Raw genomic sequence first — 13,484 nt, 5'->3', positions numbered from 1 at the left:
AATAATGGAATTTTATATTCAGTGTCTCGCAGTTTGGTGGCCCTAGAAAGCATCTAAAATCTACGTTACCTATTGTTAATCAGTGTTATAAATCTTATCGTCTCGTTTAAGAGTTACAGTGTTGTATAGATCGGTACGTTTCATTTGTAAATTCTGAAATTATTCTGTTATTATTGTAAAGTTTCTTTGAATAAATAAAATTTTGAAATTTACATAATCGTTCATCGGGAAGTTTTATTTCGATTTACCTAGAATATTATATCACAAATCCCACAAATTCAATAAAACACTTATTTCTCAGGTAATTTAAAATGCACACTACTGGGACCACCGTCTCTGAAATTTTTATTCCAAATCTCAGCGCTTCGGAAGTATTTCTCTAAGTGCTCATTCTTCACGGTCGTATCAGTAGCACTCAAATAGGCGTCACACGTGCTCCCACTGTAAGCTCCGTCAGAGTCACAGTTAGTACGCGATAAGTTACGCATCAACTCATAATGGGAGAAATTCATCGAAATTAAAGATGCATTGTCTATACCTTGATTAAAATTGTAATTGGAATCTACGTCCATGAACATCTCAGCTCCACGTCTAACTCGACTAGTATGAGCACTATTGGAGTTTCCATTCACCAATTTGCTCTTCTTAAGTCTACACAACGCTAAATCAAGTGGTTTCATCGCATCGTTGACGTAAAATGATTTACGTTTAATAGATTCGTTCTTTATTTTCATCGCAGGTGATTGTGTGCTATATGATTTTGCTTTATTCACTAACTTTTTCTCACTAGATTGTTCATCATTATTATCCATATTCAAAAAATAACTAACAATTTAGATATTTTACATGCTCCATGAAGTTCTCTTTCTTTTTGTGTAGATAAGAATATATTAATACTGTCGCATTTTGACAATTTACCTTTACACTTTTTTTTATTTAATGTTTTAAAATGATCGAATGGATAAAGGTCTCTTTTATGATAATAAAACTAAAAAGTTATTATATCTGCTTGAAAATGGTTTATGAAAAATACTCTGTTATGTCCATGGTACTGCTATAGGTGACGGTTACCACTTTCCATCAGGTGGGCTGTCAGCTTGCCATTCCACGTTGCATAAAAAAAAATAGTACAATAGTATTTACACTCTGCCTTATGATCTATGAGTATATTGATATTAATAATAATAAACTCTTTATTGAGCACAATAGAGATGTATACAAGGAGTATTTATACAGAATGTGCATATACAAAAGGTGGCCTTATCGCTAAAAGCAATATATTACAGACAACCTGGTATAAATACTGGTTAAGTACAGAGAGAAAGGTAGATGGCGCAAGTACTCAGTAAATACAAACTATACTGACATAATCAATACAATATATTTTACTTGTAATTTTTTACGTATACCTACCTAATACAAAATTAGACAAAGTAGATTATGCATAGCGAAATAAGTAGGTACTAGTACATACCGCCATCTACAATAAACATGTCAATATAACACACTTTTAGCAGCATCTAAGCACCCCTCGGTACTCAAGCTTGATTTCCGCAGAGTTTGTTGAAACATAAAGCATCCACTAGATAGCGCTACATACATGTTTGAAAAATAAAAAAGCTTTAAATTTTAGTAAACAGATTCTAAAATTTATACCTAGTAGAACGAAATTGACCAATTTACACAATGTTTTATATTTTTAACATGATATGGTACTAAAAATTATTACTAGAAATTACCTACATATTGTTTATTTATTTATTTTTTTAACAACACAGGGGGCAAACGAGCATGCGGCTCACCTGATGGTAAGTGACTAATAAATAAAACACAAATAAATAAAAACTACTACAAAATTAATATGTAACTAAGATAAGTAAAGCTGGTCGATTGCAAGAAAATTTGCTTGAATATCACGTAAAATATTGAAAGCACACAACTATGTTGAATTAAAAACGCCTTTTTGAGTCGAACGAAATTGAAATTTTAATATTCTATTTTTAAAATAATCACATTATTATTAGTTTGTTTAGTGGGTTAATACATACTTTCAAACAAATTTTAATATGGTTTCAGAAATTATACTTACATACCAAATATTTACTTCAACAATTAAGTAGGTGTGTATAATGTAATAGTGTCAACGTTTACATATGCTTAGTATCAATGAAAAAAAAAATATTTTATATTATTTGTTTCAAAAAAATTTCATAGATCACCCTAAATAGTCGCCCTGAATAATTTTAGAGGGTAAATAAGCATCACACAACGCTGCAGCAGTCGGCGCAAGCGCTTCGATTTCCGCTTTAACGCCACTCGACAACATTGTACTTAGTTCTTGTTTTAAACGAGAACCTAAAAATAAAAAATTAAACAACAGTGAATATACTTAAAACACACGTCTATTAAATACGAAGTTGTTTTGTAGACACATTAGATTTAAAGTATTTGAATTCAGAACGTAGATTTTTCTTCACAATATTAATTTTGTCCACATTATTTTATTTGTTCCACAATGGTTATTTGTTCCACAAAAAAAAAACATCTTCAATCCTCACAAAATTAATATAAGACTGATATGGGAGTAAATCCTACCAAATACTAAAAGATTTAATAAAAATCTTTCAGAATAGATGACGTAATAACAAATCCACACTAAAAATTCAAATGCATTAAGAACTTTTTTCTTTTGAAGGATCATTGTTTTTTTTTTTTATAATAAAACGAGATGTAACCAGGAGCGAATACAGGGACAATTATGGTCCATGAATGCGATCAACCAAAAAAAAAATGTTCTGCTCTCAATGGTTGGTCGCACTATGCTAAGTGCTAACGCAAATGTAACGAGAAAAATGCGCTAGGTTTGAGGGACCCTAGATAGAACAAAGAGAAAACCTATTCCACAATGATACGATACGTTTCACATAAAACTTCGTAAACTGATTAATATTATGCACTAAAAAACTATTCAATTAATTATACATATCCATTTTGTATTATTTTAGCGTGATTGTGTGGCACTTCATCATTATATCAGCTGTTATATATCCACTGCTGAACATAGGCCTCCCCCGTAAGGGGAGTTTATTCAGTAGTTGCTACGATTAGGCAGGTTGGTTGGCAACTGCAGTTAGGCTTTGGAAATGTTTAAAGAGAGACGCTGCTGCTCAGCCCTCGACAATTAAGCTCTTTTAGTCACCTCCTACGACACCCACGAGAAAGCAAGGGGTGGACTACTCTATGCCGGGACCACACAGCTAACGGTGTGGTGTTTATTATTATTATTTTATTTACCAGTATTTGTCTCCAAATAAGGTCTTTTATTAAAGCTGTAAGTTTTCTTCTATCAAGGTCAGTGAGTTTCAGCCTCGCTTCATTCGAACCTAAAGTCATCACGTCTTGGATGCAAGCCCCCAGCAACATTAGAGAGGTACAGGCAAGGGACGATGATAAGTGAGACTGAGCCTAAATATATGTGAAAAAATGCCATAAACAAAGATAATTAAAAATTTGCAGTGTATACTCTACTACTTAACAAAAGCATGAATTTAATATACGTCAAACATAGTGCAATATTATAATTTTACTAGCACTTTAGTATAAGCAGTAAAGTAGTAGTTATACCTTTGAATTTTAAAACATTTGCATATAAATAGATAAAGAGTAAATATACTAATTACTTAAATCTTAGATACTTTAGTACTTTTATCTATATGTGGTAACCGTCGCCTATAGATATGAGCAGTACCATGGATATAACAGAGTATACTATTTCGTCCATGATACCCCCCATGCGTTGCCATTCCTGAGGTGTTATTCCTCTGTACCCAGTAAATTCACGCCATATCTCACCCTTCAAACCGAAAAACAGCCATGCAAACATAACTGTTTCACGGTTGAAACACGAATGGGACAGAGGTATAATATTGATAATAAGTAAAGTGATCGTTCGTGCGTTTCCTGCATTAAGTCACCAATTAAGAATCTAATACAATTTATAATAAAGTTACGCTGTTTTTTCGTAGTGTTTTATATATATGTAGTAGTTTCTTACGCTATCTAGATGTTATTTATTTAAGAAATATTCTATTACAATACCCTATACATCAATGTTAACAAAAGCAATATATAAATTTTACAATTACTTCATCATCATCATTATCAGCCATTGACTGTCACTGCTGAGCATAGGCCTCCTCCATAAGGAAGGTTTTGCTAGTGGTTGCTACGGTTGGCAGGCTGGTTGACAACCGCAGTTAAGCTTTTGTGTTGTTTAAAGAGAAACTCTGCCCATCCTCAACCATTAAGTTCCCATAGTCCTTTTACGACAGCCACAGAAAAAGAAGGGACGGCCCATTCTATGTCTTTATTACAAGTATTACAAAAGTACACATGGCAATTACTTGCTTACTTATTTATTATTTATTTTACTTACCAAGGATCCATACTTATAAGTAAGAAATATTTCGTATCCGTGTGGATCAGCATCTACCAGTGCTAGTGCCTTCAGATGTAATTCGTTACACAAGCGGCACAGCAATTGGCGGGTACATACATCTGGATAACCTTTACCCTGCATTAAATTATAGTTGTACTAAGGTAATTATTTCTTTGAAGAAATAAACACCTACTTTGGTGGAAAAAAATATTGCTAGTAACGGAGACTAACGACCCATTGATAGCAATATACTCACGCAGTCCCCCTGCAAACCATCGTGTATAATTTTTGATGAAATTGTCACAATAAGGCAACTTACCTTCTTTTATTCTCACCTATCATCTCTTACTGATGGCTCGCCACTGTATACCGAAAGCATAAGCAGGGTTACAAGTAATTATTAAAAAAAAACTTAATTTTTAATGCGTGATAATGGAATGATAACTCTGCCTGTTTGGCGTATTTAAAATTATTTTCCAGAACGGACCTGGCCCCTTAAAAAAGTAGTTATGTATGGCTAATTTGTTTATACATAAGAACTTAGCCAATAGATGAAAGCTTCGTTTTCAATCTGGACTGGACAAATCTGAAATGGGTATAAGCTACCCCAAAATTAAATACGCCTGTACTGTTTACGCTGGTACAGAGTACCAGTAAGTGAGAATGAAGTCAAATCAGTTGACATGTCATGATCAATTCGCCAGGAATCAATTACGATGATTTCCAGAGTAACCGCGTGGACGCAACTTAACAATCTAATAATAAAAAGTTAACAACAATAAATATAAATTATTATCAGTAACAATTTATATACTATTAACAATTCCATAGTCACCGTAATTATAATAACTGGGCCTAATCTAACGAGAGCTCCTTCATCCAGTAACTTCTGAAATATTGCGTCTTTTTCAACAACCAAAATATATTTCGCAGATGATTTAAATTCCTTAATGCCTTCTACGTCTTGAGGTATTAACGTTCCTAAATAACCAGAAATTTTATAGTTAGGTAAACGAAGAAACAAAGGTAATAAATATACTCTCTTTTACATTTACCATATTAATAAAAATAAGGATTTCCTTTTTTATTTAATTTTCTTCAATATATCAAATTAAATTTAAATTAATACATTCTCTTGAAATGGATGAAACAAGAGATGAACACATAGTACAATACACATAAGGAAGAGACACTCAGTCCTTTTTACTTACCATACAATGGTTTGCCTATACCTAGTGGTAGCTATATACCACTATCTTATTGTTGTTTCAGTCTGAAGATAATTTTTTTTTATGTAATATGTTAGCGTTATTGTAGAAATTTTACGACACATTTTATATACAAACTTATATTCCATTAATTTGTTCGCAAGCTCCCTTGATATTTAAATTGCATAAATATTTCCAAATGCAATTGGATAACTGCAATACTTACCCCCTAAAGTAGTACAGTCAACTATAGTTCCGTCTCTATTGCACATTGTAAGGGGGCCCGCGATTAAACCCTTAGCTGTAGCAACAATACCAAGACTCCAAGGTGGTGTTTCCAATAAACAACATACATCTCTAACTGCTATATCTAAATTAGTTTGGTTACGGAATCTCATCACGTTCTGATAGAACAGCTCCCTTTAACATTGAGATTTTAATATGATTAAAAGAAACAGTATTTTTATTGAAGGATACTTTGATCAGTAATACATATTTAGTTGCGCAGTTAACATCCAAAATATTTACTATTTTAACACAAATTGCTCATACATTACTATTAATACATATTTAACCTTGTCACATCCTGATCAATTTTGATCATTATTCCGTTAAATTTATAAAGAAACTCTATTATTAGAAATCAAAATTAACATTAATATTTCTTATGAATTTATGTTAAAATTTTTTCATCGCAATCATACAATTTCACCTGAATAAATTCGTTAGAAGCTTTATTTTAAAGTAGACATTTTAATAATAATTTAAGCTCAGACCATGCAAAAAGTTGTATTATTTAAAATTAGATTCGAAATACTAAAATGAAAATGACGGAGCAAATACGTTACCTTCTTGTTACAATCAGGTTTTTTAATAACAGTTCGTGTACTTTTGTTAAGACAAAAATAATTATATTGAATCTAGTTTTGTCTTCTTTACTTGAATATATAAGTGTCGATTTTTTAGCATCATTAAAAGATTTTAATGTTACTCTGAAAAAAATATAGAAATGTTATGATGTATTATTAAACGGTAAAAATAAAATACTTAACAATTCATTATTTTACCGATCTAAATCGTATATACAATTACTCCACAGTCTCTGATTTCTTATTACCATCTTGGGAATTTTACCAGCACCTGCACTTTTGTTGACATCGTTAAGAATTACTTCTATTTTTCTTATGAGGGATTTCCTAGCTTCGTTCCTTTTTAACGAGACATCTGACGATTTTTCTGGAACTTTAAATATCGTTTAGATCATTTAAGAATATTAAGGTCTTTACTCCTATCAGTCAGGTTATTATTACTTATTATGGCATTTATACCTATGCACCTAATTTTATTATACCACGAAAGTGCCAGACACGTATACGTTTTGACTGATGGTAAACAATTTTATTTAAATATATATTATAATATAGTTTGACATATTCATACATATCAAACTATATAAATGAAATCAAGAATATGTTCCAATAGTGTACTCTTAATTTGACCTCTTTTCAATTATATGATACAATCATTATAATAATTAAATACAAACATTCTTTCGATGATTGCTTCAAAAGTTGCTGAACTTCACTGAACTCCAATTTCCTATCAGGTAACTTTAACTGCCCTTTAACAAATTCATTAACATTCCCATGTTGATCACCACAAAAAAGCTTATCAATCGCCGTTGCCAACTTTGAATCTTGTCTAAATGTGACTACTGGCTTCGATCTTATATCTTTCGTCAACACCAATAGCTCTTTATTCATTAAATCCATTCTGTAAAAAAAGTATTTGATATCTTAAACAACCTTCAAAACAACAATTGATGAACAAGTCCATTGCGATTCTATTAAAATGAACTACCGGCAAAAGTGGTGATGATCCCTACCTACCCAGTGGCGAGATGTTTATCAACCGCAAACAATAACAGATTCACAAAACGGAGCTCGTAAAAGAGCCACGAGACAATAGGACAGATCCTCGAGTGTTTTTATAGCAAAGTTGAGCGAACAAGCGAACGGGACAAGATCGTCGTCGGTGGCGCATCCGACTAGCGCGATGTGAAAAAAATGACACAATAGATTTAATCGAGAGATAGTTGGGGCAGGCGTCTCGAGAAGCAGATGACACGACGTGACGACCTCACAAAGGGCGTGAAATGACGTCATAATAGCTTCGAATTATCGCTCCCTCTTGTCTCAAGGCAAATATTTAACAGCAACCCTGTTTTTGTCCTCATTCTTCGGCAGGAGATCATAAATTACGGGGTTACGGCAGACAAATGATGCAGACCGTTACCGCAGCGCTTTGTTACACGTGACATATTGCAACGAGCTGATGTTTATGTCTTATTACGGACTTCCAGGTAACTTATGGCTCGATCTGGAATTTCTTGGTTTGCCAACACTTCTGCACAGTGATTTTGTATATTTGAAACTAACCTTTATGACAAACTGAGGTTTAATGATTTATTATCACTGATTCTAATAAAATCCGGTTAAATGTGAATTAGGTTGGCATCCAAATTAATTCATCGCAAATAACTATTATGAATATATATAATTATATATATATATATATATATATATATATATATATATATATATATATATATATGTATATATATATATAATAAAAATTATAAAATAAAATAAGTTTATGTGATTTTAGAAGTACAATATATATATATATATATATATATATATATATATATAATAATAATACTAATACAATATAAATATAATAATAATATTAGGCGTATGTAGATTAATTATTATAAAGTCACTTGAAAAAATGTAAACGACAGTAAGCAAGTTAATTAAACTTGAGGTGTGAGAAAGTAACCATTACAACAATTTCCCATTGCCATAGTCCAGGCACCCCGAGGTGCGCCGATAGCATCGACGGGTGACAACCCGCACAAATACCATACAAATTTCTCGATGACTCCTTCAAATTGATTGTTGCAATTATTCGGCAAACCCTTTCGCGACTCCGCGACCGCGGGGAGGTGAGAACACACTTATCTATCGAAACGATCGCAAGACGAGAGCGACCCAACTCTTTGACGATGGTGTGAAGCAATAATCCACAGGGTCCACAGTAGGGAGGCCGCTGCGGGGCTCGGTTATTCGCCATTCTTTTTTATCGCCATCAGCTCTTGTTGATATCATCTTGATAAGGTCGTTTCGTTATTATGATTTACCGTTTGAAGACTATTTGGTTGTCAAACCAACGTTTAGGGTTACAGAAACCACATAATTTATGAAAAAATGGAGGAACATAAAATTTTTATATTCTTCATCGTTGTTCAAAATTTAATTGTATAACTTAAGACAGAACTTTTACCGTGAAAGAATAAATGTATAATTTAAGAGGTGATATAACACACTTATTATTATAGTTTATTTATTGACTATTATTTACCTAGCAGAAATTCGTTTCTTTTTTAAGCCAATCTCACTTATTACAGAGTGAGTTATTTTTTCTCATAGTAATCTATAGATATTTTATCTACTAAATAGTGACAAAACTAAATAAAATAAACCTAAGCCTATCTTGCTGATTAGCTACAAATACTATAAGACTCTTATTCGGGTGTTACTAACTTCCCACAATATCGAAACTCTTGAATGGTCAGCGAAGCGATATTTAATGAAACAGTTATAAAAATAGGAAACACATTGGATGCATTGTGCATGCGACGAGTGGATGCCGCCGCTAGCCGCGGGGTGCCGGACCACAATGGACCACCATCGGGATATCGCGATGGACGATACGTTGCCACCTAATTGACTGCTCAAACGTTATTTTAATATCTTATTATTGAACTTGAATTTGGCTACTATTAAAATCCAATGGTTGAGTAGACTTTGGTATACTGAGATGTTATCGTCCCAGTATTGTAATGATATTAGTCCTTATAATGATTTATGTTTAAGTACTACGGACAAATAAAGGCAGCCGCTATGATAGCTGATAAATACGTAAAAAATATAAACATCTAAAGGTAAGTATATATTTGCTATACATACCAATACAAGAAAGACATGAAAGCTGATGGTTACAATATTACATTAACTCTCGATATTGTTAATATATTAATTAACGCTTTACAAAATAATTTAAACCATCAAGTAAAGTAAACGCAACCAGGGCTCTAATGATTTAGATAAAATTTAACAGGTATGTATATTTTGTACAACCGACAACCAACGTACGACGACCAACAGGTTTGTATTTTGTAAAATTTTGTACAACCGTTTTGCAAGGCTTGCTTTCACATCATATTCCAATTGAAATAGTAGAATAATAGTAGTTAAAAAACTGAGTATTACGACTCAAAATCGACATGCCATAAGAGTTGGCAACGTAACGAATGTTTTTAATGTTACAAGCGTTTACGGGTCACGGTTGCCACCTATTGTCAAGAAAACTTATTCTTATACCTATACTCAACCGCCACCATCGTTGTACAAAAACTCTAATAATAATTAATTTCAAACATAATTTATTTATACTCATTAAAATTATATTCTAAATTTAAATTACATTAATTATCGAAAAAAAAGTTACAATTTTCATAATGTAAAATCTACCCATATTCGCCACAAGTGCCCACATCCTCATAGGGTTGATTCGCGGCTGGCAACAATGGTAACAGTTTCTCACAATAGAGTGGCTACTTACTTTTTGTGCTCAAAACAATACTTACAATTCTAAGTGATCGAAATACGTCTCCAATTGATATAATAAGTATCGAAGAGGTAGAGGTATACTGTATTGAAGTACCTATATTATAATCATGTTTCTTTGACAAAAAATCCACTATATTTAAACTATTCATTCTGATGTACATAATTAAACATAGTAATAAAATATTATAGTCTTGCATTAAATTACAACTCATTATTATAAATTTATATAAATATGCAAAAAATCTTATTTTTATTTACTAGTTCTAGTATCTAGTACATAAGTTCTGAATCGATTTCAAGGTTTTTTAACAGACAATTTACTCTCGTCTCAATATCAGACAGTCAATTGTTTTCTAGAATTAAATATTATTTTATAGTAGGTAATATATCTACTAATTTTCTTATATTATATATATTTAAATTTGAACATTACTATTTTCTCGATGTTCATATTTTCATATACGGTTCCGGTGAATACTTAGAAAAATAGAGCCGAATGCTAAAAACTATACATATCCTAATAACATAACTACGTTGTACTTCCAATAGCCAACTAATTCTTTATTTAATTAATATAAAATAATTAAGACATGTATAACATATAATGTTATAATTATAGGACAAAATTAATAACAGCAATCTAGTGCCGGCAGTGAAGTGGCGTCCCGTTGCGTTCCAATATTGTCGGACCGTATTCCGTTCCCACCCCACTTCAGCCGCGTTTGCGCAGGAGCACATTTACATGCGCACAATACAACTGTCACATATTAAACGTTATAATTACGGTACATAAGATTTATAGCAAAGAAACAATAGCACTAAAGTACCTACGTTCAACCCTTTAGTTTATAATCATTCTAACGAAGTGCGTCGCTCATTTAGTGGGTAATTAATATGTGAAATTCTCATCCCCAGCAATTAAAATTACTCTTTGTTGGATATCAAACAAAAAATAAACAATATGATGACCTTTTATATCTTAATTCTATAGATTTTTTTTCTATTCATAAAAGCTATATTACGCACAAACAATACAGTTATCGTAATCTATATTTTTTTTAATCTAACTTAAAACTATGTTATTCTCATATTATCTAAATAAAGTCTAATTAAATCAAATTATAAATACCAGCAAGTACATTGTTAACACTTTAAATATCAGTCTTGGAATATAAATCCTTTCAATACAATAAAGCTACTTAACTGTGTGTACAATGTAATAACATTTATGACTACAAAACCAATTCTTTAGAAAAATTACTACAACAAAGCAGTTCGATGTTCCTACATAGATACCTGCTACTCGCCTTTACTTCGAGGTTACTCAACTCATAATTACCTATAGATAATCTTATACTAATAAGCCAATGAAACATTAACTACCTTCTCCTTTACAAACAATCACAAAAAAATCATAGTTGTAATTACGTGGTCTGTTTGCCAAATCATGTTTGTCTAGATACTTACGGAGCAATGATTGTGATTCCAAGAGAGCCGTGTTTGGAGTTGCCGGCAGGTGACGCCGCTGAGCAGGTGCGTTCACATGCACCTAGAAATTAAATCTAGAAATTTCCACTAATCCTAGTAATTTACGATCCTATATAATATTATATCGATGGCATAATACACAGCAATAAAAATTGCAAATTTTATCAAATACTACCTAGTTGAACTACATCGCAAACTTTTGCAATTAGAGAAAATAATAATAAATTTCCATAAGTGCATACAATAGGTATTTTACAGTATTAGATTTACAGCCTATTTTTGGAGTCATACCTCAAAGCTGGATCTAATTACTCTAAGTGAAACTATTTACCTTACTCGTTTCGTATTATATAATTAAAATAATTCGAGATATCTTCCACTAATTATATTTAAGTATCTAATCAGAATACATCGCAGTCTATTATTTTTTAATTTCTATAGAAAATAATAGACGCGCCATAATTTCAAAATAAGAACATTATTATTCTCTGTAAATGGAAATGTTTATTAATTTCTAATTGGCCAGTAATATATTTTTATACTTTTCTTCTTTTACTTTTTTTCTGTTCATATGTTATGCTTTTATTACTTAAAATATATCATTATTATTTCAAGTAATAGTACTATTAATTTATCCACAATGGGAAAGGCAAAGGAACTAAGCCATACAGCCTGATCTTTAGATATTATTTCAATATTGAAGATGGAATTGATACTAAAATTAAAAGTTTTTAAAAATAATAAGATATTCGTGCAGATTTTCCAAAATACAAAATATATATGTACTTAAAAATTTTTAAACAATTTTGATGTTTACATATAACAATAATTTTATTGTAAATTTTTAAATTATTTTTAGATATCTAACCATGCCATCCAGCTGATAGGGTCATATTACAAAAAAAAAAAATAGACCACCCACAATACCAGAAGCATCACTAGAGAATTGCCAATTTTGACTTATCCCTACAAACAATATTTAAATAATAATACCTATTATTAATAATTATCTACTTAAGATGAATTGTACGTACCTAGAAACCTTTTAGAAAATATACCCAAAAGACAGACATTATTTTTTTTTCACTAGATCAGTTAAGAAGTTATCGGAAATGAATGCTGCACGCGCACCACCTATCGGAACTTCACGTGCATTGCGGAAAGTTTGTAGCCACCCACAGATTATAATCTACCAGCTGTCATTGTCACGTGCCTTATCCATAGACAAATAAATATTCAGTGCTGTCAGTAATTTTAGACTTTCTTCCAATGTTATACGATTTAATTTAGATAAATTTGTTACTTATTATTTTTTATTCACATTGATAACTATCTTTTTTTTTTTTTTTTTTTTTTCTTTTTTTGTGGCGTTCACCCCGATATTAGGGTATTTTGCCAAGAGCAAAACGGGGAAACGATAATAGTAATAAAAATACCTAACACAAACGAATTTAGAAAGGATAAGGATTAGGTCTAGGATATTTATAGGATATGAAACATATACTTGTACATATGAGAATATACTTATAAATATATAGGAAAAGCAATTGATGCAACTATAAATGTATTCATGTAATATAACTAAATCTTAATATTGTTATCATATATATATGAAGATAGTATTTTATAGATAATAGGATCATTGGAAGAAAGTAG

The 13,484-nt window shown here is 31.4% G+C and overlaps 2 protein-coding genes across 2 annotated transcripts; both read right to left on the bottom strand.

The window, feature by feature from the left end:
• LOC113516733 (uncharacterized) lies at nucleotides 1–913 on the bottom strand. Its single transcript, XM_026901195.3, has one exon. It carries the CDS (start codon nucleotides 810–812, stop codon nucleotides 291–293), a length of 522 nt encoding a protein of 173 aa, XP_026756996.2. The 5' UTR covers nucleotides 813–913; the 3' UTR covers nucleotides 1–290.
• A 1,302-nt stretch (nucleotides 914–2,215) lies between these two features.
• LOC113517093 (meiotic recombination protein SPO11) lies at nucleotides 2,216–11,865 on the bottom strand. The gene is given in 10 exon segments (XM_026901650.3): nucleotides 2,216–2,355; nucleotides 3,295–3,324; nucleotides 3,327–3,465; nucleotides 4,436–4,573; nucleotides 5,274–5,419; nucleotides 5,873–6,066; nucleotides 6,495–6,638; nucleotides 6,714–6,888; nucleotides 7,193–7,419; nucleotides 11,808–11,865. Coding segments are annotated over 9 exon segments (1,332 nt in total). The 5' UTR covers nucleotide 7,419; nucleotides 11,808–11,865.
• Nucleotides 11,866–13,484: the final 1,619 nt, after the last annotated feature.

The sequence above is a fragment of the Galleria mellonella genome, unplaced genomic scaffold, assembly GCF_026898425.1.
Source record: "Galleria mellonella isolate WM207_F2 unplaced genomic scaffold, CSIRO_AGI_GalMel_v1 utg83, whole genome shotgun sequence".
Taxonomy (NCBI): domain Eukaryota; kingdom Metazoa; phylum Arthropoda; class Insecta; order Lepidoptera; family Pyralidae; genus Galleria; species Galleria mellonella.
The sequence above is the reverse complement of the archived record's forward strand: the minus strand, read 5'-3'. Positions and strand labels throughout refer to the sequence as shown.